The 13,308-nt window shown below is 54.4% G+C and overlaps 1 protein-coding gene across 1 annotated transcript in view; it reads left to right on the plus strand.

Moving 5' to 3' along the window:
* Nucleotides 1–7,104: 7,104 nt before the first annotated feature.
* SLC4A8 (solute carrier family 4 member 8) overlaps nt 7,105–13,308 on the plus strand; it is a 30,971-nt gene continuing 24,767 nt past the window's right edge. Inside the window, exon 1 of the mRNA XM_058042032.1 lies at nt 7,105–7,238. Coding sequence (XP_057898015.1) covers nt 7,194–7,238 — 45 coding nt within the window. The 5' untranslated portion in view covers nt 7,105–7,193. The remainder of the gene's footprint in view (nt 7,239–13,308) is intronic.

Below are 13,308 nucleotides of genomic sequence, written 5' to 3' on the forward strand. Positions count from 1 at the left end.
TCCACACCCCACCTGGAGGGCTCTGCCTGTCCCATGGGACAGCCCTGGGCCACCAAGAGGCTCCCCCTGAGCCCTGGGCACGGCGCAGGAGCTGCAGGTCCTGGCAGCACCGAGGGGGACGAGGGGGAAGCGCCCGCCCAGAGGAGAACCTGGATCCTCCCGGTGCCCTGGGAAGGAGGGAGAGCTCCCTGCAGCCCTCAGGAGCTGGAGACACCGAACCCAGGCCCTGGGGGCTCCTTCCCGAATCTCCTGGATCTCTACGAAGCCCCAGAAGCGCTTGAGAGGGAAGAGGCTGCCAGGGATGTGGCTCTGGTGGAGATCCGAGGGCCTGTGAAGGTAACAGGGGAGGCTGGGGGGAGTTTGAGCACCAGGGACCCTTCATCCTCCTCTCCATCAGCCCTGGGCACATGGGAAGTGTGGCCGAGTGGGGTTAGTTCCTGAAAAACTCTCTGGGCACCCCATTTTCTGGTTCCCAGGGGATTTGGGCATGGAAAAGCCCCCGAGGTCCGGCTGTCCAGCCAGGACATCCCACCTGTGACCCTCAGGGAGGCTTTGGGGATCCCTTGGAGGAGTCAGTTGGGGGAAAGTTCTCTCAACCTCCTTTGAATCTTCCAATTAAACAGCTCTAAAGTATTTCCTTCATTCTCTCTAATCTCCACACCTCAAAACACATTTCTAAGTAATTCCAAACAATTCCTGTCATTCTGAAAGGATTTCTCCAGACCTCCCTGAGCTCTGGCCCCTCCTGGTGAACCTCCACCCCAGTCCTGGCCTTCCCGCCCAGGGTCCCTGGATGCCAAATCCATTTGCTTTCATTCCTTTTCCCAAATGAAGCCCTAAAATATCCCTTAATGGCTGCAGGGGCTGGGTATTCCCGGGGATAACTCTGATTTTGGGCTGGATTTGGGAGGGGGTTTTGAAGGAGAAGGGGGAAGTGAGGCTGTGTCTGCTGGGGCCCCATCAGTGTCAGATGACAATGGCACAGGGACAGGCGACAGATGTCCTCTAGTTTGCTGCTCAAAGCCCATTTTCCTGCTGTTTTGGCCCATGGGAAGCGCTGGGGGAGGTTCAGGAGCCACACGGACCCGGGATTGTCCAGTGGGATTTATGAAATGGGGCGAGCTCGAGCTCCCCAAGCTCCAGCCCAGCCCTTTTTGGGTGGGATCAGGCTCTGGGGGCTGGCCCAGGGTGCTCCTGGGGGTTTCTCTGTCCCCAAATCTCCCATTTCCTCACAGACCTGCTGGACTCCGGGCTGGGTGCTGGAGGAGGGGATGCTGAGCCCCAGCGCTGGGGCTGCCCCGGGCTGTGAGCTGTGCCAGGAGATTCTGCCCTCGGAGGCAGCGGGACACACGGAATATCTGAGCCACCTTCTGCTCCACCTCGAGTAGGACTCATCCTCCCAGTGGGAAATCCGTGGATCTGCACCCTGAGCCACGGGACAGACTCTGGACATGTCCCATTTGCATGGGGGACGGACTCTGGACATCTCCACGGGACGGACTCTGGACATCTCCATGGGACAGACTCTGGACATTTCCATGGGACAGACCCTGGACATCTCCACGGGACAGACTCTGGACATCTTCACGGGACAGACTCTGGACATCTCCACGGGACAGACTCTGGACATTTCCATGGGACAGACCCTGGACATCTCCACGGGACAGACTCTGGACATCTCCACGGGACGGACTCTGGACATTTCCATGGGACAGACTCTGGACATCTTCACGGGACAGACTCTGGACATTTCCATAGGACAGACTCTGGACATCTCCACGGGACGGACTCTGGACATTTCCATAGGACAGACTTTGGACGTTTCCACAGGACAGACTCTGGACATTTCCATGGGACAGACTCTGGACATCTCCACGGGACAGACTCTGGACATCTCCACGGGACGGACTCTGGACATTTCTACAGGACAGACTCTGGACATTTCTACAGGACAGACTCTGGACATCTCCACGGGACAGACTCTGGACATCTCCATGGGACAGACTCTGGACATCTCCACGGGACAGACTCTGGACATTTCCATAGGACAGACTTTGGACGTTTCCCATTTCCACAGGACAAACTCTGGATGTTTCCATGGGACAGACTTTGGACATTTCTACAGGACAGAATCTGGCCATTTCCCATCTCCATGGGACAGACTCTGGACATTTCCCATTTCCACAGGACAGACTCTGAACATTTCCCATCTCCATGGGACAGACTCTGGACGTTTCCCATTTCCACGGGACAGACTCTGAACATTTCCATGGAAAGACTCTGGACATTTCCACAGGACAGACCCTGGACATTCTAGACATTTCCCATCTCCATGGAACAGACTCTGTATATTTCCCATTTCCATGGGACAGACTCTGGACATTTCCTATTTCCATGGGACAGACTCTGGACATTTCCTATTTCCATGGGACAGACTTTGGATGTTTCCCATTTCCACGGGACAGACTCTGGATGTTTCCCATGTCCATGGGACAGACTCTGGATGTTTCCCATTTCCATGGGACAGACTCTGGATGTTTCCCATTTCCATGGGACGCACTCTGGATGTTTCCCATTTCCATGGGACAGACTCTGGATGTTTCCCATTTCCATGGGACAGACTCTAGACATTTCCCATTTCCATGGGACAGACTCTGGACATTTCCAAGTTGGACTCAATGGCCTCGGGGGCTTCTCCTCCTCCAGCCCTTGGGCTGATGAGGGTTCTGGGGTGCTGCTGCTGGTTTGGCCTGGGAGCAGTTTCCACATTCCCTGTCCTTCTCCATTCTCCTGGGAATGTGGTCCCAGCTTTGGATCACCCCGGGTGTGTTCTGTTATTGATCCCTGAGGATGTTGAAGCTGATCCCATCCTGGGTCTGAAGGTGTGAGGAGAAGCTGCAACTGCTGGGAAAAGGGAATTCCTCAAAATTTACCTTTGACTGAGTGGAAATGAATCTTCCATAAACACCTAGGGATGCTTGGGAAGGCATGTCGGCCTTTTTCTGGGAGTTTGGAAGGTTGGGTGGGAGAATCTCAAGGTTTTTGGGATCACTAAGAATTATTTCAATTCATTAGGAGGAATTTGAGTGTTTTATAGCATTGCCATCAGTGGCATCCAATTCCCAAAGGAATTCACTGCAACACTGATGAAATTGAAGCACAAAGCATCAGCTCCCAATCCCTCTTTTCCTTTGGAAAAAACTCATCTCAGGCTTTTCTATTCTTTGCAAGTTTCTCCCAAAGTGGATTTGGCATCTCCTCTTTGAGGAAACTTGTGTTGAAATGAAGAGCCAGGTTTTCCTCTAAGTCCAGGGACTGGGAAGATTTGGAATCTCCAGCTCAAACATCTCCTCTTTGGCAGCCAGAAAAGCCAGGAGTGAAGTTTCTTCCCCAAAACAGAGCCACATTAATGGATTTGTTAATGACAAACTCCTGTGTGTCCCCAGGGTCCCTGGAACCATTTCCCAAGAGAAATCCCACAACTTTCCTTTGCATCAGCATCTTTGACCTTGGATTCTCCATCCATGCGGGTGTTGGAGCTGCTTCCAGCCCTGGGTAGAACCAGGGCCTTTATTTCACTGAAAATGGGTTTTCTCAGGATTTTCTCAATGTTTTCTTGGGATTTTCTCAAGGTTTTCTCAAGGTTTTCTCCACACCACAATGAACTTTCCGACTGCCATCTCCTGCTCCTGTTTCCTCCTGTGGCTTCTCAAATTAATTTGGATTATTTAAAGATTATTTCAGTGTTTAATGCTCTTTTTAGGGGACAAACCCTCATTTCCCAGGCGAATCCCTGGAAGCTGCAGCCCCAAAGCTGGAGCAAGGACCCCACCAATTCATTCCCATGGATTGGAGCTGGCCAGGAGAAGGGATCCATCCTCACCCAGGAAATGGAATTCCCAAAGCAGGAGCACAGATGGTTTTTATCAAAACCTTAAAGCTCCTGGTGTGGGCCTGCTGCAGCTCCAAAATGCCCAAAATGTGGTGGAAAATGCCCTGGGAGCCTTTGGGCTGAGAAATGAGGGAATTTTTGAGTTTTTCCGTCTCTGGGAGGGACAGCAGTGGAAGCTCCACCAGCCCAGCCTCCCTCAAGGACATTTTTAGTGTGGGGGTAACTAATGCCCCCCTCCAGATGTTCCCCGGGGATCTGGAGCTTCCCTTTTGGATCTGCAGGGCAGGAAGGTGCTGTGGCTCCAAAACAACTTTAATTGCAGGGTGCTGCGGGGCCGTGGGTGGGCTGTGGCTCCAGCCTGGCCTCCAGGTGGGTGGGAGCTGTTTTGGAGCTGGGTCAGGGCTGGAAAATCAGGAATGGGTGAAATTGTGCCAGGAGAACGCAGGGAAGGGAGCCCCACTCTTGTTCTCAGGGATGGAGATGGTGCTGGTGCTCCTGGGGAAAGCACAGCAGCGAAAACGCAGCTGGAAATGGGATTTTGGGTGGAAAATGTTCATTTTTGGGCGTTTCTAATTCAGGGTTTGGGCTGTGGGAGGGGGAAGGGGCTGCCCAGGTGCTGACACCGGGCCCTGGGTACAAATCTGTGCCCAAACAGCTCCAAATTCCCACATCCAACTCCTTTGGGGCCACATTTTCAGAGGAGAAAACAGAAATGAGGGTGGGGTTTCATCCCTCTGGTGGGAGAGTGAGGAAAAAGGGAAATTTGCTGCCCAGGAATAGAATTTCTCTAAGGAAAAACTCTCTGGCTGCCGTGGCTGCCCCAAATCTTCTGGGAGCTGCTGGAAATGAGGGATGGGAGGGAGGAATCATCTGCAGCAGGAGCCCATCTGTGCCACCAGCGAGGACGGGGAGTCATTAACGCCTCTGTTAATTAATAACCGCCCCTCGATTTCATCCCTCGTTAGGGGAAGGGAAATGTTCCGTGATCCTGCTGTGTTTGGACACGAACTCAGGAGGCAGAGGCTGGAAATGGGATAAAGAAAATGAATTTCCAAGGAAGTCAGAGACTTCCAGGTGGTGTTTGGGGAAGAGCTGGAGGTGACAGCTCAACCCTCCCCAGTTTCTGAACCTTCCCGGCTGGGACAAGGGGATTTTTGGGGAGCAAAAAAGGGCCAAGGGGATTTTGGGGGAGAAAAAAGGGCCAAGGGGATTTTGGGGAGGAAAAAAGGGACAGGGGGATTTTGAGGGAGAAAAAAGGGCCAAGGGGATTTTTGGGGAGGAAAAAAAGGGGCAAGGGGTAAAAAAAGGGCCAAGGGGATTTTGGGGGAGAAAAAAGGGTCAAGGAGACTTTTGGGGAGGAAAAAAGGGACAGGGGGATTTTTAGGGAGCAAAAAAGAGACAAGGGGATTTTGGGGAACAAAAAAGGGCCAAGGGGATTTTTGGGGTAAAAAAAGGGCCAATGGAATTTTTGGGGTAAAAAAAGGGACAAGGAGTAAAAAAAGTGCCAAGGGGTTTTTTGGGGAGCAAAAAGGGGACAGGGGGACTTTTGGGGAGTAAAGGGCGGGGTTCGGCCTCAGCTGGGGGAAAAGGGGGGTGGAAGGTGGTGAAGGGGGCCAGGAGGGGATGAGGGGGGCTGAGGAGGAGGTTGTTGGGGTTTGGGAGATTCCTGAGGGGATGAGCTGGGAGTGTCAGGATGGTGTTGGGAGGAACAGGATGGGTCTGGGGGGTCAGGATGGATCTGGAGAGTCAGAATGACCTTGGGTGGGGGTCAGGATGGTGCTGGGGGTCAGGATGGTGTTTGGGGGGTACCAGGATGATTTTGGGGAAGGTCGGGACAGTGCTGGGGGTGGGGTCAGGATGGTTCTGGGGGTGCCAGGATGGTGCTGGGAAAGTCAGGATGGTTTTAAGGGGGTCAGGATGGTGCTAGGGATACCAAGATGGTTCTGGGGGGTCAGGATGGCGTTTGGGGGGTCAGAATGATGCTGGGGGGAAGGTCAGGATGACCCTGAGGGGATCAGGATGGTGTTGAAGGTGATGCTGGGGAGGGATGGTGGAGGGGAGCTGGGGGTGAAGCTGGAGAGGGCTGGGGGGTCTGAGGGGATTTGGGGGTGACATTGGAGAAGATCTGAGGGGGGAGGCTCGAGGGATCAAGAGATGGTGAGAAGCAGAGTCGGGGTGATGCTGAGGGGGGGTCAGGAGTCAGGATGGTCCTGGAGGGGTCAGGATGACCCTGGGGGGAAGGTCAGGATGACCCTGGGGAGGGTCAGGATGCTGTTGAAGGTGGTGCTGGGGAGGGGTGGTGGAGGGGAGTTGGGGGTGAAGCTGGAGGGGGCTGGGGGGTCTGAGGGGATTTGGGGAGAGGGGATCAAGGGATGGGGCTGAAGCACAGTTGGGGTGATGCTGGGGCGGTGGTCAGGATGGTGTTGGAGGGTACCACGATGGTGTCGGGGGGGGACAGGATGGTGTTGGAGGGTACCACGATGGTGTTGGGGGGGGACAGGATGGTTTTGGGGGGTGGCAGGATGGCGCTGGAGGGGTCAGGATGACCCTGGGGGATCAGGATGGTGTTGAAGGTGATGCTGGGGAGGGATGCTGGAGGGGATTCGGGGGTGAAGCTGGAGAGGATCTGAGGGGGGAGGCTCGAGGGGATCGAGGGATGGTGAGAAGCAGAGTCGGGGTGGTGCTGAGGGGGGTCAGGGGTCAGGATGGTGCTGGGCAGGTACCAGGATGGTGCTGGGCGGGTCAGGATGGTGCTGGGCAGGTACCAGGATGGTGCTGGGGGGCACCGAGGGTGGGCGATGGCTCTGGGAGGGGGCCCTGAACTGCCGGAGGGGCCGGGGGTGATGCTGGGGGGACCGGGATGAGAGGGGAATCGGGGTGAGGATCCCGGGGGCGATCAGGGCGATCCGGGGGCGCTGCTGCAGGCGCGGGAGGGAGGGGGCAATGCCGGGGTTGGGTGGGGGCGCTGAGTGCCGAGGGGAGTTGGGGTGAACTGGGGGGCGGGCTGGGGGTCAGCCGAGGGCAGGTGCTGCAGGGGGGATGGGGGCGATGCCGGGGGGCACCGGGAGGGTCCTGGGCACCGTTCAGAGGGGTCGGGGAGGGAATCGGGGCGGGGGGCGCAGGGAAATCGCCCCTCCCGGCCCTGCCTCCTCCCCCTCCTCCTCCTCCTCCTCCTCCTCCTCCTCCTGCCGCTGCCGCCGGCCTGGGCGGGGTTTGGCCCCGGCCCCGGCGATGCTGGAGCCGCTGTGAGCGGCACCGGCCCCCCCTGGCCCCCGCCCCGGGGGGGTGCCCGGGCCCAGCCATGCCCGCCGGCAGCACCGAGCCCGATGGCATCCTCAGCTACCAGGTGGGGCCGCGGGCGGGGGGCGCGCGGTGCCCCCGGGCCGGCCGGAGGATGCTCCGCGCCCGCTCCACTGCGGCATTTCCGAGCGGGGCGGGCGAGGGGAGGGTTCCGCAGGGGGGGCGAGGGGAGCGCGGAGCGGTGAAGGGCATCGGGGTGGGGGGTGTCCGTGAATTGGGTGTCGGGGATGGGGGGTCCGGCTGTGCAAAGGGGGGGGCGAGGGGCGCTCGAGGTGGGCGCGGGAAGGGGGGGAAGGGCACCTGAGTGGGGCTGCTGGGGGGGCCTCAGCGAGCCCCCCCCGGCTCCTCCTGTGCATCTGCATCTGCCTGCGCCTCCCCTCCCCCGGGCGGCTTTGGGAGAGGAGACAAAGGCCACTGTCCCCGCAGAGCCCCGCGTCACCCCGGCACTGTCCCCCCGTTATGGTCCCCCCGTCACTGCCACCTTGCACTGTCCCCTGTCACTGTCCCCCTGTCCCCCCCTCATTGTACCCCCGTCATTGTCCTCCCGTCATTGTGCCCCCGTCATTGTCCCCCCCTCACTGCCACCCTGCACTGTCCCCTGTCACTGTCCCCCTGTCCCCCCCTCATTGTCCCCCTGTCATTGTACTCCCGTCACTGTCCCCCAGTCACTGTCCCCCTATCATTGCCACCTTGCGCTGTCCCCCCGTCACTGTGCCCCCCATCCCCCGTCATTGTCCCCCCGTCACTGCCACCCTGCACTGTCCCCCTCACCACTGTCTGCCCCGGTCACTGTCCCCCCCATCACTGTTCCACCGTCATTGCCACCCCATCACTGTCCCCTCTCACTGGCCCCGTGTCCCCCTTGTCACTGTCCCTCCATCAGTGTCCCTCCATTACTGTCCCCCGGTCACTGCCACCCTGCACTGTCCCCCCATCACTGCTCCCCCTGTCACTGTCCCCTCTGTCACTGCCATCCCATCACTGCCACCCCACACTATCCCCCCTGTCACTGTCCCCTGTCACAGCCCCACATTCTGGGGGTCTCAGGGGTTGTGCCCGGGCAGGAGGGGGCAGGGGACCCCTGGGTTGTCCCCCCTTGGGCTGTCCCTCCCCCTTTCAGTGTCTCCTTGTCCCTGTCCCCCCCGCCCCACACCCCAGGACTGTTGGGAGCTGCTCTGGGTGGGAATTAATTAATGAGAGGTTGGGAATTAACGATTCTGCCTGGAAATGACAGCGTGAATGGAGTTGATATCCTCCCTGCCCTGTGACCATGGTGTCCTGGGGATGTCCTGGCTGTGACCATCGTGTCCTGGTCATGTCCTGGCTGTGACCAGAGGGTCCCAGGGATGTCCTGGCTGTGACCATCGTGTCCCGGGGATATCCTGGCTGTGACCAGAGGGTCCCTCCCCAGCCCCATTTTGGGGGTACAGAGACCCCTCCTCTCCCCCAGCCCCAGCCAGGGGGTCCCTGGGGGTGACACTGCCCAGGGGACCCCATGGCTTTGTCCCAGGGGGATGGATTTGGGTCTGGGGGGGTCTCTCTGCCACCTCAGCAGCCCCCAGGTCCCCCCTGTTACCCTCATCCCATCAGAACAGTGGGTCAGTTATTAATGAATTATTAATTACACCTCGGGCTGGGTGAGTGACATCAATCCTGCCAGCGCTGCTGGTGGCCACTCCTGGTGTGTCTTGGGCTGGGGCCAGGGCTGAGCCTCTGTTTGGGGCTTTTCCTCGTCCTCAATTACCCCAAAACATCCCCAGAGCAGGAGATTTCCATTCCTAACCTGAGGAGTTGCAGGGAGCCAGGGAAACTGAGGCAGAACTGGATCCCTCTGGGGTACACAAAATCCCAACAAAATATGGATTTAGACAGGGGGACAGGACACACATGAGGAGGCAGAGACTGGAAATTGGGATAAAATAATGAATTTCCAAGGAAGTCAGAGACTTCCAAGTGGTGTTTTGGGAAGAGCTGGAGGTGACAGCTCAACCTTCCCCAATTTCTGGGACAAGGGGATTTTTAGGGAGCAAAAAAGGGCCAAGGGGATTTTTGGGGAGCAAAGGGCCGGGTTTGGCCTCAGCTGGGGGAAAAGGGGGTGGGAGGTGGTGGAGGGGGCCAGGAGGGGACTTGGGGTGGGAGGTTGTGGGGTTTGGGAGTTTCTTGAGGGGATGTGACATGGAGTGGCACCAAAATGGGTTTTCCTGCCTTGCTCCAGCCATTCCTGATTTCATTCCTAGTAGCAACAATTCCTTTCAGTCTCCCCAGAAAACAACTCCCAGGCAGCCAAATTGATATTTTTTTTCCTTAGAAAACAGCAAATTGAAACAACTCTGGCTGCTCTGAGACTCCAGGGTGAGCGATGCCAAGCTCAGCATCTCCCTTGCAGCCCAGTTTGGATGATCTGGTGCTTGCCAGGCTGTTGGCAGTGGAGGAGGATGGAGAGGCAAGGCTGGTGCCCATCCAGGCATCCTGGGATAACCCCTGCTTTGGGGCCATCCCCTTTTCTGCTCAATCCCACCCCAAACGCACGGCTCCATGGCCATAAATCCTCAAATCCTTCCAAATGTCCTCAGGGAAACAGCCTCTCCATCACACCCCAAACCCACGGCTCCATGGCCATAAATCCTCAAATCCTTCCAAATGTCCTTGGGGGAACAGCCTCTCCATCACACCCCAAACCCATGGCTCCATGGCCATAAATCCTCAAATCCCCCCAAATGTCCTAGGGGGAACAGCCCCTCCATCCCACCCCAAACCCATGGTTCCATGGCCATAAATCCTCAACTCCCCCCAAATGTCCTTGGGGGAACAGCCCCTCCCAGTCTGTCGCTCCAGGACACAAAATAAAACTGGAAGCTCCAAGGTAAAAGAGAGAGAAGTTTAATTTCTGACTCCCAACATTTATAGATTTCCAAAAGTGACCGCGGATTGGAGGGTGGCAGTGCCACCTCTCCAATGACACTGGACAAAACCAACAGCCCATCAAATTTCTCCTCCTCCATAAAAGAATGCAAATTCAATATTTACATAAAGTCCACAAGAAAGTTCATTACAAAAATATAAACATCAGAAGGCTTAAAAGAACTTAAAAAACCAGAACAACGCTGAGTGGCCTGACTGGGACCGGGGCAGTTTGAGGGGCAGCATTTCACAGAATCATAGAAATTCAAGGCTGGAAGAGACCTATAAGATCATCAAGTCCAACCCATGTTCTAACTATTCAACTAGATCATGGCAGCAAGTGCCACATCCAGTCTTTTTTTGAACTCCTCGAGGGATGATGACTCCACCACCTCACTGGGTAGATGATTCCAGTATCTGACCAGTATATTTCCCTTGCTGTGATTTCGGGGATATGTCCAGGGAAGGGCCATGGGATGTCAGAGCATCCCACCGGTGCCACCTGCCCCTCCTAAAGCTCCTGGAGCCTCAATCCTGGTTAATCACCCTCAGTGGGGCTCCGGGCTTGGTCCCGGCGGGATTTTCCCTGCCCAGCCCTCGGTGTCACCTTCCCGGCCGGGTCATTCGACACCCGGGTCACCTTTCCGGGCAGGTGAGCTCTGCAGGGAGCTCATGAAGCAAACGAGTCTGGAGGATGGAGATGCCAGATTCGCTCAGCTCGGGTGGGCAGCAGAGCTGGAGAGGGAGGGGAGGAGGAATGGGGCTTGTCCGGTGTGAACAACGCCAATCACTTGTTTTTTAAAGTTTTTAGAAGTTTAATAGTAATAAAATAGTTAAAAAGAATAGTGACACAATTAGAGTAATAACAATTTGGACAAATTGAATTAGGGAAATAAGAGACAATAAAAAACAAAGAGTTATGGACGACCGGGTACCTTTTTCTGGGCATCACGAGCCTGAAAAAGGACCCCCGTTAACAGAGGATTAACCCTTAAGAACAATAGCTTGTTGCATATTCATACACTTCATACGTGATGCATAAATTCCATTCAAACACAGGATTATGTTTGCTCATTCCTAACAGCGCCTCCAAGGCGGGAAGAAGTTCCTTTCTTCTGATAAGAAGGCAATAAATTCCCTTTCTCTGAAAGATTTAGGTGTCCTGTGGCTGCTATCTCGCTGCGAGCCCTTTCTGTTAAACAAAGCATCTTACATAGCATAGTTTCTGTTTTAACAATTTTTATAACCTAAAACTATATTTAACACAGTACTTAAGAAAATTAATACAGCATTATTTTCGAACACAACACATATAGTATTAATTTTAATATTTGCGAAAAGCCAATCATAAAATACATGCATTTTTCACATCCGGAGCCCCTGTCCCGTGGCAGGACGGGCTCTGGATGATGAGGATCCCCCAAGGGATGGGGCTGGTGCCCAAGTGAGATCTTCCAGGAATTCCCTGATTTTCTGCAGGAAATTTGGATGGAAACAGCCCTGCCCATGATGTTTCTTTTCCTGACAGTTTGTGCCTCACTTTTTTGATCCTAACATTTTTTTTTGGTCAAATTATTAAACCCTATATGCCTACATTATCCAAATCACTTATCATCAATACTTTCAATTAACCTTTCTCTACATCACCATCATCACTCCACAACCACCCCCAAAGACATAGAATTAACCCCAGAACTAACCCCCTCCCCCAAAAAACCCAAACAAAAATACAAACCATGATGATAAATCATCAACCAATCACCCACCAAATTTTACGTCCTTGTAACTTATAGAAAGCTTGTGCCAAAGCGAGACCTTCCAGGAATTCCCTGATTTTCTGCAGGAAGTTTGGATGGAACCCAGCCCTGCCCATGATGTTTATTTTCCTGACAGTTTGTGCCTCACTTTTATCTTGACATTTTTTTTCTTTCATCAAATAATTAAACCATATATCCCTACATTATCCAAATCACTTATCATCAATACTTTCAATTAACCTTCCTCTACATTTCCTATTATTAGAAAAAACAACCACCATCATCACTCCACAACCACCACCAAAGACACAGAATTAACCCCAGAACTAACCCCCTCCCCCAAAAAACCCAAACAAAAATACAAACCATGATGATAAATCATCAACCAATCACCCACCAAATTTTACATCCTTGTAGTTCATAGAAAGCTTGTGCCAAAGTGAGACCTTCCAGGAATTCCTGATTTTCTGCAGGAAACTGGGATGGAAACCAGCCCTGCCCATGATGTTTCTTTTCCTGACAGTTTGGACCTCACTTGCTCTTTGGGAATTTGGGTTTAAAATCCACCTCAATGCTGATTGTTCTTCCCCTAGCAGGATGTGGTGTTTTCACCTCATTCTGGAGAATTTTCCATAAACCAGAGCTGGGTTCTTCCCCTCCTCAGTGTTTTCTGAGTGTGGAGAATTTTGGGGAGTGTAAATAATCCTGGGTTTGGAACTCTGGACTCTGATCCTATCCATTTTTGCCTCTGGAGTTGAGGGGCACACGGTGCCACCTTGTCCTGAGGGATTCTGACCCCTGATCCAACCGGAGTTCCCCAAAACCGGGGATGGACACGAGGATGAAGGAATGGCCTGGATGGAAAGGGACCCACGAGGTCACAGCAGTGGCAATGTGACCCTTTCTGGGAGAGTCCCAGGGGCTCTGCTGGGGCTGTTCATCCCCTGAGGGAGGGAAAACTCCCCCAAATCCTGCTGGAGCTTCCCTGGAGTGCAGGAGGGGAGGTTTGACAAAATGTCCTCTTGGGGAGAAAGAGCCTTGAATATTGGGAGGATTGAATCTGCCCCTCTCAAATCCCTGTTTACTCCCACTGCCACAGCTGTGCTCAAATTTGCCATTTTATTAAAATTCCCATTTAAAATTGCGATCTATCAAACCCTTTCACCCTGTGCCTTTTCCAGGGTTGGGTTTAGTCCCTTTTGGTGTCTCTGGAGGGAGCTGGGAAGGGCAGGAGGGTGGTGATGGATGTCACTGGAGTGAGGACGGAAGAGCCACTGGCGCAGGAAAATCCGGCTGCTGGGCAACGTGGGGAGGGCAGGTCCAGAGCAGGCAGAGGAAGCGACACTGGAACTCTGGAATTGGTGCTCAGGCACCAGCAATCATTCCCAGCAGGAATATTTGCTCCTCTTCCTTATCAAACTCACCCATGCCTGGAGGGACCTGAAGGTTTTCATCCTT

Source organism: Melospiza georgiana, chromosome 29, assembly GCF_028018845.1.
Source record: "Melospiza georgiana isolate bMelGeo1 chromosome 29, bMelGeo1.pri, whole genome shotgun sequence".
Classification (NCBI taxonomy): Eukaryota; Metazoa; Chordata; class Aves; order Passeriformes; family Passerellidae; genus Melospiza; species Melospiza georgiana.